General features: G+C 32.9%; 4 protein-coding genes across 6 annotated transcripts; 3 read left to right on the forward strand and 1 right to left on the reverse strand.

The window, feature by feature from the left end:
* The first annotated feature begins 197 nt into the window (after positions 1–197).
* Positions 198–4,773, forward strand: LOC140060367 (adenylyltransferase and sulfurtransferase MOCS3-like). Of its 2 annotated transcripts, none has more exons than XM_072106544.1 (12): positions 198–362; positions 847–946; positions 1,133–1,225; positions 1,606–1,726; positions 2,107–2,181; positions 2,273–2,390; positions 2,825–2,933; positions 3,057–3,119; positions 3,223–3,386; positions 3,491–3,629; positions 3,792–3,887; positions 4,295–4,773. In XM_072106544.1, the coding sequence occupies exons 1-12, from the start codon at positions 294–296 to the stop codon at positions 4,444–4,446; spliced, it is 1,299 nt and encodes a 432-aa protein (XP_071962645.1). In that variant the 5' UTR covers positions 198–293; the 3' UTR covers positions 4,447–4,773. The 2 variants fall into 2 exon arrangements, with proteins under 2 accessions (XP_071962645.1, XP_071962646.1); XM_072106545.1 differs by having other exon boundaries at positions 3,813–3,887.
* Positions 4,760–6,833, reverse strand: LOC140060369 (PH domain-containing protein DDB_G0274775-like). Its single transcript, XM_072106547.1, has 2 exons — positions 6,595–6,833; positions 4,760–6,205 (listed from the first exon to the last, which is right to left on the reverse strand). Exons 1-2 carry the CDS (start codon positions 6,808–6,810, stop codon positions 5,987–5,989), a joined length of 435 nt encoding a protein of 144 aa, XP_071962648.1. The 5' UTR covers positions 6,811–6,833; the 3' UTR covers positions 4,760–5,986.
* Positions 6,834–6,881: 48 nt separating this feature from the next.
* Positions 6,882–8,821, forward strand: LOC140060368 (uncharacterized). Its single transcript, XM_072106546.1, has 2 exons — positions 6,882–7,311; positions 7,728–8,821. The coding sequence occupies exons 1-2, from the start codon at positions 7,043–7,045 to the stop codon at positions 8,473–8,475; spliced, it is 1,017 nt and encodes a 338-aa protein (XP_071962647.1). The 5' UTR covers positions 6,882–7,042; the 3' UTR covers positions 8,476–8,821.
* A 231-nt stretch (positions 8,822–9,052) lies between these two features.
* LOC140060081 (N-alpha-acetyltransferase 20-like) lies at positions 9,053–12,160 on the forward strand. 2 transcript variants are annotated; one of them, XR_011847279.1, is made up of 7 exons: positions 9,053–9,158; positions 9,591–9,615; positions 9,964–10,054; positions 10,861–10,996; positions 11,201–11,337; positions 11,542–11,690; positions 11,866–12,160. XR_011847279.1 is itself a non-coding variant. In XM_072106148.1 (6 exons), exons 1-6 carry the CDS (start codon positions 9,106–9,108, stop codon positions 11,625–11,627), a joined length of 528 nt encoding a protein of 175 aa, XP_071962249.1. In that variant the 5' UTR covers positions 9,053–9,105; the 3' UTR covers positions 11,628–12,160. The 2 variants fall into 2 exon arrangements, 1 of the variants encoding a protein (XP_071962249.1); XM_072106148.1 differs by having other exon boundaries at positions 11,542–12,160.
* The last annotated feature ends 22 nt before the right edge of the window (positions 12,161–12,182 follow it).

Here is a 12,182-nt window from a genome sequence, read left to right on the forward strand (position 1 = left end):
TTTGGAGTAGGCCTACTAACCATAATATGGTTAGTAGGACTCATTTGGACTCATGGAATATTTTAATTAGGGAATGAACAAACGCCTTTACAAAGTAATGAGGTGCCCGCTTTAATGTGCAGTATTTTATTGTTTTTAAGTTGTGTTTTAAAAGTCATGTTGGAGCATGGAGGTATGGTTGGAGAATGTTGGATTTTCAAATTCGAATCATACCATGATTGTGGTACATTTTGGTACCCTAAAATGTCTCGTTATTTATTGTCACAACGTTGAGGGCAGCATAGCAGTTTTCCATGTGTTGTTTTTTGTGTGCGGAGGAAAAATCATCGGTTGTATTCTCTCTCAAAAAGGACACACAAAAGGTAAGTACTTTTCATAATTACTGATTTAAAACTAATATTCATTAATATGTTTAACATTCGGTTTAGTTGTATTCTTCAACCGACTGTCATTTATGTAAGACTAATAAGAGGGTAGCCTATTCTTTTCGCAGGGGTATTCTGTTTGAGAATGATGTCAATCAATTGTACTATGGAAGGCAAATGCCGCCTTTACATCAGAACAATCTTCCATTTATGTGTTAAAGACTTACATTGAGAATATTAAATTATTGGGAAAGTACTTCCAAGAAAAGAAAATTTAGAATGTCTCTAAACAACCGTATTATTAATCAAATCAATAAATCAAATCCAATAAATCAAATCAATAAATCAAATCAATAAATCATATCAAACAAAGTAAACATTTTTATTTGCATATTTGCAGAATAGAAACATAATCAACAACTATCAAATTAGACACTAATTAATGTTAAAGATTTATTTATAAATGACTGACTTTTAACAGAATAAAATGGAGGATGCTCCTCAGTCACAGCTTGCTTTGGACAAAGGTGCTATTGAAAGATACAGCAGACAGATGATTTTACCAGAAATCGGAGCAAAAGGTTTATAGTAATAATTACATATTTTTTTCAATTCATGAGAATACTGTTCCGGGCAAGTGCCAATGACGAAAAAGATGTTCTGTCAATTATGACAAAACAAATAAAATATAATTTAGTACACATGCTTTCATGACCGCAGTAAAGTAACATTATTTTCAGATAATAATATAAACCTTTTATTTTCAGGACAGAAATCCATTTTAAATTCTTCGGTGTTGATTGTCGGTGCTGGTGGCCTTGGTTGTCCAGCCACTTTATATCTTGCAGCTGCTGGTATTGGTCAGTTTTCACTTTTTTTGTTTTTTTTTGCCGTTTATAGTGATATGGCCAGAAGAAAGCCTTTAGTTTACCAAAGAATCACACCTTTTAATAATTAAGTTATGTCAATGAGTTGGGTAGCTGAGTGGACATTTGACTGTCATACAGAGAGATCAGGTTCAATTCTTGACAACTCCCAGTCTACTCAGCTGTAAATGAGTACCTGGTTGAAAATACTAGGGAGGATAAGGCGGCATGGAAAAGAACTGGCCACCCTACCACATAATGCCGAGGCTTAGTACAATGAGCTCCTAACAGCTCATTCCCTACGTTCAGAATGAATACAGGACTCACCTTTACTTTTTATATAACATCATTTATTGTTTTTGTTTGCTTCACAGGGAAACTGGGTATTGTTGATTATGATGAAGTTGAGCTCAGTAATTTACATCGTCAAGTTCTTCATAAAGAAACAAAGTTAAATGAAAAGAAAGCGGATTCAGCATGTACAGTTGCTAAGGAGTAAGTATACCAAATACAGCACAGTTGCTAAGGAGTAAGTATACCAAATACAGCAGTCAGCTCTTACAAAACCAGACTTTTCTTCGTTTTTTTTTCTCTTTCGTGGGTTCAGCCCACTTTTATTCATTATTCCATTCATGACAAAGATATACAATGATTACACATGTTTATAACATGTATGTACAATATTATGGTTAAAAAATATATCTTTTTTAAAACATAACATAATTGGATATCTTTTAAAACCTAACATAATTGGTTATATTGGCACATACATACCTGACTTTTCTTGAAGTACAAAAAGTCATAAATTCTTTTTTACCATCTATCATAATCATTGTAGTCATCAAATTGTCAGATAAAAGTACTGTTTATTTCAGACTCAACTCTGGTTGTCACTACATCCCATATCACCAACAATTAGACAGAACAAATGCTATGGACATCATTAAAGAGTATCCTTAAAGAAACCAAGACTTTTATGATACACTGCTAAATTACAAATCATTAATAATAAAACAAAAGTTTTCCTTAATACTTTTAAAGCTATGATATAGTGTTAGATTGTACAGACAATGCAGCAACCAGGTATCTTTTAAATGATGCTTGTGTTCTGTCAAGAAAACCACTAGTCTCTGGAAGTGCACTTAGATTTGAAGGTCAGGTCAGTTAATGGGTCAAGTTGTAGTTTTGCAGATATATTCGGACCATCAAATTATAAACGGGAACATTTTCATGAAATGTAACAACTCATCAGCTTATTATTCATTTTGTGATTATTTATAGGATTAAGTTCAGTTTATTTAGGAGTTAGGTTGATAAGTTGTTAATATTCATTTTGATGGTCCAAATATACCTCATTCGGGTAACAGGGCCCTAGCCACAGGAAATAAATTGGTGCTGTGGTCGCAGGGAACAATCTCTCACAGGATCAGGTCAGGTTAAAACTTTGCCAAAATGTACTAGTGGCTACTACGGCCCTGGGTAGATGTGTTCTGTCTGACATAATGCATCATACTCAAACATCTCATCAAGCAAGCATATAATCATTTAACTGTAATAAGGATCAATCTTTATCAAGTGTATCTCACTTTTCAGCTAACTGTATACAATCACGAAGGAGGACCTTGTTACCGATGTTTATACCCCAAACCTCCCCCTCCTGAAGTTGTTACCAATTGTTCTGATGGTGGTGTGTTAGGGCCAGGTAGGTTTGTATCGGTTTCCTCCATGGTTAATCCATTATCAGTTTCATTAATGATTTCACAGAGGTTATCATTTGTGTTTTTTCATTCATTTCATTTTTCATTTTTGTCTTCATTTGTTTTAGTTCCTGGTGTGGTTGGGTGTATGCAGGCATTAGAAGCTATTAAAATTGCTACTGGAATACCTTGTATCCTTTTACAACTCATTTTAATGAAATTGCAACTGAGGTAAAAGCTTAGAAAAAAGTACTGTACTTCCAATGAATTGAATCTTTAACCAATAAATAAAAGCCTCATTTAGCAAAAAACTGTTAATGTTTGATGGTTTGAATGGAACATTTAGAACAATAAAACTGAGAGAACGACAAGCATCATGTGCAGTGTGTGGTGATGATCCATCCATCAAACAACTCATTGACTATGAAATATTCTGTGGAGCCAGTGCTACAGATAAGGTAATTTGTTTTTATTGTACAGTATTAACATTCAGTATCCAACTGAAATTGATGTTTACACATTGTCCTGCAGTTTTAAATTTAATTGCTTTTTTTGTTTTAAGTGTCGGAAATTGAATTTATTGGATAAAACAGATCATGTGACCGTTGAACACTTGAAGTCCGCAAGCAACGCAACCAGTGTTTACGTAGATGTGCGCCCTCAAGTGGAGTTTGATATTTGCCATCTCAAGAACTTCCATAGTATCCTTCTAATATTTTAAGTGCAAATTTCCTTTCCGTTTAGTTCACTTGTTGCTTTTTTTCTAAAATTGATTCCTCTATTTTCTGCTATGTAACAAAAAGATGACAAATGTTTTATGTTGTATTTGATTTAACAAACTATTTTTAACTGAAATATCTCAGACATCCCACTTTCTGATGTAGCAAATGAAGAACAGTTATCACTTTTAAATAAGCAAATTACTTCTCAATGTTCACCAGTCAAAGATAACATAACAGGTACAGCACTTCAGTCATCAATTAATATCTATTGAGAAGTCTACAGTCCAGTGAAAAAAATAGGCATTTTCATAATACGTCGTCAGTTCACTTTCGAATTGTCTAGTTATTTCCAAGTCATATCAATATGTATGTTCTCCTCCATAGTAAACACTTTTTTTATTTTATACGGTTCCAACAGCAAACAACTCGCCTATTACACGATAATAAAAACTATTTTATGATTTATCATTCTTATAAACCAAGTCTCATTTGAGGCTTAGGGAGTGAAGTTCAAAGAGTCGTAAGTTACAACCCTGGCACTAGGTCAGGATTGAACCCTGATTGAACTCCACAATTTAATCATGTACAATTTAATGTTTAGTTATTCAAGTCACATTCATGTATCTGTATGTTCTTCTCCATAGTATATGTTGTGTGCAAACAAGGTAATGATTCGCAGAAGGCAGTTTTAAAGTTAAAAGAAAAATTTGAATCAACAAATGTGAAAATCAAGAATGTACAAGGAGGCTTAGCAGCTTGGTCAAGTAAGATTGACCCAAAATTTCCAACATACTGAAAAGAAAAAGAAACAATGTCTGTATTCAACTGATTGGTCAAGTAAGATTGACCCAAAATTTTTAGCATACTGAGAGAGAAAAAAAACGTTAAAAACTGAGAGAATGTATGTATTCAAGTGATGTGTTTGTCCATATTATTTTATCAGGTTAGGGATGCTGCCTGGTTCAGAGTAGAGACAAAATATATATGCTACATACATTATAAGAACTAATGTTTATAATTTTAATTCACTGAATATCTCATTGAAAATTGAGCATACTCTCAAATGTCATAGAATTATGAATCTGAATGAACCAAACAAATAAGAGAAATTTAAATTATGCATATTTATTCAAATCATCTATTTAAAACGAATGTGACAGTGCTATATAAACATTTACAGATAATAAAATACTACTATATAACTAATATCTAAATGTAAATACATTGTTTTAAATAACTTGCACACATACATATATTCTTATGCATATTTATATATGGTTTATTAACATACACACTTTCATTACTTTAGTACCTCTAACACAACTTACTATACAAACAACACTAGTATACAACACTACAGTTAGGTATAGAATAATACATTATAGTTTGTTTTGTAACATGGAGTTGGCAAGAAGTGATAATGTGACTATACCTTCATAATTTTACACCAAACATTATCCGAGTATCTTCTTGTGCCAAAAAATGCTAATTATTAATTTATTACGAACAATTAAGCCTTATCCTCGTTAAAGAAAAAAAAAAAAAAATTGTACCAAAAAGGTCTGAAAGTAAATGAATGACTGCATACAACAGTGGTCTATTCAATATTTACATACAAATATAAAACAATTGGAAATAAAACCTATTGCACAACAATGAAGGTAAATGAAATGCTACACCTTTAATGAAAACCTTTTAAATATAATCTTGATCACTTTAGGCACCATTTTAATTAAAGCATGATGCAATAAGTACTATATAAGATCATTCTTATATCACAGAGAATTGGTGCGAGGTGGTCGCAAAAACAGGTAACAATCCCCTATGCGGGCCGCAGTGTGGTGTGGCCAAAAAGTGGTCAGGTTAAAACCATACCATACAAATCTAACCTTGTACAGTATGTAAAAGAAAACCAAATAAATTGGAATGACAGTAGGCCTGTCAAATTCGTACAAGGGTACAACTATATAAAATTTCATTTGATAGGTTTAGGTTAGGGTAATATAAGTCCAATTATGTTGAGTTGCTATTTTAAATCTTTTATTAAATGTGATATATTATATTCATATACAGTAAATAAAGATTACATGTAATATTTCATTTTCTATTTACTTACAGTTATACAGTATAAATATTTAAAACTAAGTAGAGAACATAGACACATAAATAAGTTGTAATATAGAAATGTAAAAATCATTGTCCTACAAGTTCTGGGATATGGTATAAAAACATGTAAACGCATCCTTCAACTTCAACGCGCCTAAATCTGTATGTATGTATACTGCACATTGCGACTACATGAACTTCTTCTTTAATTTCTGGTTTAGGTGCACGCTTCATTGCACGACACAGGCTTGTGATGCATCACCCTGATGACTGGCTGCCTTCGCAAAACATATCGCTTGCATCCATTCTTGTTGGTCGGTTTCATTTTCAGCATGAATAAAAAAAGTCCTTTTTCTTCCTTTCGGAGTTACTTTGAACGCAAACGACTTCTTATCAATGTCAGCTTCTGCAATTTCAGCACCAGTCAAGCATATCGATTTTGTAGCACTCTGAAATGTAAAAATGTCAGTAAAAAAGAAGTATCTATTGTATCGTTTACTTTTTAATGTCACAAGCTAAATGTTTTTGTTGACTATAATAAGAAAGCTAAATAAAGCCCACTTCTTATTATTTAGGGCCTCTGTTCTGTATATTATCGAATCAGTGATCATAAAAAATAGAAAGGTTAATTATATAATTAGGAAAAAAACCTCTTTCTTAGAGTAGAATTTAACACTTTAATTATACGTTGAAATGAGTAACACAAATATAACTCCATAAATAGTTATTACTCCAGACTAATATACAGTAAATTGAATGCCTGGTTAGGCTGGCTAGCCTATCTATCCTAGGCTAATTGGGATCCGCCCACCCCTCGAGTCGCGCGTAGGCTAGCTACCTCAACATCGTCGCCATAAAATAACGTTGATTTCCTTAATGAAAACCATTGTTTTTTCCATTTTTGTGACATCTTAGTTCTTTTCATCAACCACCCATCTTTCATATTTTCCAAATCCGTTTCTTTCTGGAGGTTATCAACATTACTACTACATCTGCTTTCGGCATTTGAGTTGGAACAACTTGTAGATCCGTGTTGTTGATCTTCGTCAGCCATTTTCAACTTTACTGGTTTGTTTTCCTGAAGAGCGCCCTCATTTTCTGGTAGTACCAAAATATACACACACCACCAAACTCCCTCTCATCCCTGCATGCAAAATCCTTTAGCCTGTGTGTTTCTCTGTTGCCTAAAAAATCCAAAAAATGTACAATTTTACTGTTGATGTCTGGTTCTTTATGAGTACTTAGTGTTTGCAATCAATAAGCAAGGGCTGAATGACAACATACATATGGAAGGAATTATATGTGACAACCAAGAACAAGAAGTCAGTCGGGATGTTTCTATTGGAGAGAAACATCAACAATTTGCAGCAACTAAAGATGTTGACAAAAGCCTCATGATAAAAGAAGGTCCTTCAAATGTTGACAATGATAGTTCAGACTCTGATTCTTCAACAAGTGAAGTTGGTTGTATTCTTGATGGTGAAGAAAAGTATATGGGAAGCATCTTTGATTTTGAGGAAATGATGACTAAGTTTCATCCCTCTAAATTTAAAGCGTAAGTGTATAATACAAGAAGATGTAATGGATGATAATATTAGAACACAAAGGATGTCCAAATAAAGTTTGACATCAATTATTACAAAGAAAATACCGAAAAAGCCAATTGGCTTTACTAAACACAGTTTAGTAATTTAAGAAAGTGTAGCCTAGTACTGTATGTAGCACAGTATTATTATAGTTCTTGCATATTAGTTTAGTTATAATGGGAAAGTTTAGGCGAATGCCTTTTCAACCCCATATATATTAAATCAAAGTTAATTAAATTTGTTGTATGTTGATTGTAAAATGAATGAACTAAAGTAAAAATAAAACAAAAATTAAAGTCTAAAAGGTTGAATGCATTGAGATCTTTACTCTATTCTTTCTTGCAGTACATAATAAACGTTTTTTAATTGCTTTTTATTAAACCAGGAATTGCTGGATTGCTTTGGCCCACAAAGAGCCTGCCAGAGAGCCTGCAAATTCTAATGCAAGAAACGATGTACCAGGTTTGCTATCAGAATGGACATGGCATCTTGAGAGTGGTCACACTGTCTCTTTTCCCTTACTGCGTGATTTAGCTATAAGGCATCAAGTTCTGCACGGCAAGTGGATGATTTTCCGGAAAACTGGACCACATGTTGATCTGGCATGGGATATAATTGGACGAGCTCACCACCAAGGAAAGCTAGGATCTTTCACCAAAGTGTCTACACCTACAGAAAGTAAATCACATGTTATTTGTGTTTACAATGATGATTTTACAGACAAAAATTCTGTTTATGAGCTTGAATCGAAGCTACGGAATCTTGGCATACATTGTAGAATGAAGTATAAACCGGATGTGTTTACTTATTGTATTATTTACAGCCAAAACAAATGGGGAATGAAGCCATTCATTTATACTAGTACATATGATGTTATGACAAGAAAGTCTGTAATAGTAAAAGATTATGACTATGATTATAGTGGGGACGACAATAACAACAGTACTGGGAATGATCAGGTAAAGGTTCAACCTAAGCATCATGGTGAACTCAAAGATGAATGTCAACTAATGGGTGAAGGTCAACTCAAAAAGGGGGATAATCTTGAGGAAGTAAGTCAACTCAATGATAGGAAGAGTAATCTTGAGTATGAGGGTTATCTCGAAGATGAATGTCAACACGAGGGTGATTAATAAACCAAATTTTTAGTTAATTTATTCTTATTTTATGTGCCATTGTGATTTTTAATACTCAAAATCAATTCTTTTTAAAAGATAAATATTTTAATTAGATAGAAAAGAATCAGTTTGATCATAAATGTTTACTGTGTGATAGTTGCCTAGGCCTAATAATGTGGTACAAATATTTAGATGCAGTTGATTAAAACAAGAGATTTGCTTGTTGTTACATTTAGAAACAGTGTAATATAAAATTTAATTTCCTTTTTTAATGGTTTTAATCATACAATCATGCAGTGAGGTTTACTTGAAAGATTTTATTATAAATAATTTTTGAAAAGGATAGTACTGTAATAAAGAAAAATTTATAAAAGTGTTATCTAATAGTACTTGTGTCTATTGTGTATAATATGCTTAAAAAACATAAAAATGAAGATTTATAAAATCAGACTTTGTAGGTTTGCAGTTATCTTATTAATATCTGATGCAACTTTTCGTCAAAGGGAATAAAATTAAAACCGCATTTGCTCGTCGTTGTATTTGCACTTATTGCGTTCCATACTTTTGGGTACGAGTTTGTTTGTTGTGCTATTTGGACGAGTTGGGATTTCGACGAGTTTTCTTGGAGGGAGAGAGCAAAACAGTATGACTACCGTTCGGCCGTTTACTTGTGATGACTTATTTCGGTTTAATAATGTGTAAGTTCAATAGTGTTTATCTCATTTGTGTGAAGCAGTAAGATTAAGCTTGTATAAGTACTGTATATCCGTGCGTTTTTCTAGGCCTATGCTCTTCCATGAATCGAGCAGTTGATTCCTCGCCGCGCGCACAAAGCTCCTCCGCTCCGGGCGTGTAGCCTATATGCTATAATGTTGTGGTGGTATCTAGCCTAGGCCTATCCTACTGACGGTAGGGTTTTGTGACTTAATGCTATCAATTACATGCTATTAACGTTAACATGCAAATATGGGAAATCTAATTTATATACTGTATTTCCTTTCCTACACCAGAAATAAGTTATTTTTGATCGTGAATCAATAAACGCGTTACACATCACAGTTGACGCGAATAGTACTAGCTAGGCCTACACTGTATTGCACTGTATAACCAACTTTGTTTCTATCTTCTAGGAATTTGGATCCATTAACTGAGACTGTATCCTTTATTTACAATTTGAATAAATAAGAAATAGTTTCTGTCAGTAAACTTTTTATTTGTATAAAATATACTATAGTATTAGTATACTACTAGTTAGTTTGCAAAATTGTTTATTTACGTTTGCCTTTCTTCTTGTTTGTGATTATACACTCAGGTATTTATCTTGTTAAATAAAGGGACTCCATCGATCACTTTAAAATATACTGTCACCAATGGTGTACTCCTAACTTAAACTAAATATGAGTTTTACACACATGATATCCCATCACATACTTGTCAGTACAGTGTGCATGCCAACTGTGAAATATACAAAGTATTATTATTATTCGTTAAATTGATTGATAGTATGGGATACCATTCTACCTGCAGTACTTAGCCCATTGGCCTGAGTACTTTAAAGTCTGCGAGGCACCATGTGGCCGGATTATGGGATACAGTAAGTCACTATCTTTTTAGTAAGTGGTGGGTAGTATTAGTAACTAGTATATATTTTTAATGTGATATGATTTAGTATACTGAGCCCTAGATCGCAGGGGTTAGAATTTTTATTTATACACACTTGTCTCCTAATTATTGGATTTTGTGGATGTAATAAATTACCATTCCTAACACAGTATCATAGTGTCCACATGAACATTCTAGAATAAGATGTTTTGATTTTAGAAACCATGTATAATTAATAAGAACAATCAGGAACATCCCAGAAGTGCTATTAATAGAAACTGTAATCCAATAGAATAAGAAGTATAAAGAATGATCTAGGAGGATAGGAACATCTTGTATATAAAGGGATGTAAAACTATTGTAAGGTTGTTGGATATTAGAGGTTGGATATTCGATTGTAAAAGTTATTGTGAAGCTGTTGTTTGAAGTGCTTACTGGATTGTTGAAAGTTGAAGTTGATTGAAATTAAAGCTTTTTTTTTAGTTATTGTACAACTTTGTGGATTTTTGGTGTATACTTTTATGTCACAAGAGAGTTCCTAAAGTATTTTCACCCGCTCGGAAACATATGTAAAGGGAGTTCGTGACAGTGGAATGGAAAATTTAAAACCGAATAAGGTTGTCTGTAGATCAGTTTAACCAATCAGGTGGATTATTTAAATTCTGATAATTGTGTGATTCATTTAAAAAAGCATTAGCACCAAACAGATGCACCATAGCCCTACCGTCATCTCGCCTAACCCTGATCTTGCCTTTATTCATAATTGCCAAAGTTAACAAACTTTTGCTTATATTGCAGTAATGGGTAAAGCAGAGGGTTCTGTTGCCCAGGAAACGTGGCATGGTCATGTGACTGCCTTGACAGTGGCACCAGAATACAGACGTTTGGGGTTAGCAGCCACGTTAATGAACATTCTAGAAGATGTTTCTGAACAGTAAGTTTATAACTGGTTGTATTATAATAATTAACATCCTGTAAGTACAATCATAACAAACTGTTTTGATTGTTTTCACTTCCTACTGTATGTGAAAATAAACAAGGTTTAATCACTTAAAATTGCTTTTTAATCACTTAAAATTGCTAAGTAATCAATTGAAACTAGCAATTAATGTATTGTCCTTTTATATATCTTATCTAGAAAAAAAGCATTTTTTGTCGACTTATTTGTGAGAGTTTCAAACAAAGTAGCAACATCAATGTACGAACGTCTTGGATATGTGATTTATCGACGAGTACTTGAGTATTACTCGGGTGATCCGGATGAAGATGCTTTTGGTGAGTATTAGCTTGTGAGCAGGAAAACATAAACTCTATAAAACCTGTGCCCAAATGTGGTAGTGATATGACATCCATGTCCATATATGGGCATGTCACATTTTTTTTTTGTCACATAAAGTTTAATAGTGTAGACAGAGCTCCAGAGACACAGTTTATTATAGAAAATATATATAGTTTACTTTTGTTTTTAATTTTGTATAGATATGCGAAAGGCTTGTTCCAGAGATAAAGAGAAGAAATCAATGAAGCCAATTAAAGATCCTGTTAGACCTGAAGATGTTGAATGACAGAAAATAAGTCATTATGAATTTATGTTTGCTCATTGTGTCATAGATGTTTTCAACTGAATGGTGGAATTATTTTTAAAGAAATAATTCATAATTTTGATGGTTGATACACTTATACGAGTGTGCTAGTTTGTATCAATATATCAACAAATATAATAAGATACAGACAGAACGTTCTATACAAGTTTCCAAAGACTGTTTGCAACAGGTTTTTAAATACAGTGATGATTTTTTTCAGTTTTCAAGAATCAATGCAAGATGGAAGTAACAAAATGTATTGAATGGTCAGACACTTGTATGTGTTTGTTTTTAAGGTCGCTATGATGTTCTATTTCATTTAAAAACATCAATTTGTAGATGTGAATCCTAGTGTTTCTAATACTGTACTTCCACCGTATGTATTTTTTTCAACGATGCAAAATTAGATTTAAGGCAGGCATTTATTACGCCCATCAACAAGGAATTTATGTTTTAGTTATGATGATAACCAGCTTCAAATAAATTATATTTGATAAATTACAAGTGTTTTTGTGATGATTATGAAAATGGGTACAT

This window comes from Antedon mediterranea, chromosome 10, assembly GCF_964355755.1.
Source record: "Antedon mediterranea chromosome 10, ecAntMedi1.1, whole genome shotgun sequence".
Classification (NCBI taxonomy): Eukaryota; Metazoa; Echinodermata; class Crinoidea; order Comatulida; family Antedonidae; genus Antedon; species Antedon mediterranea.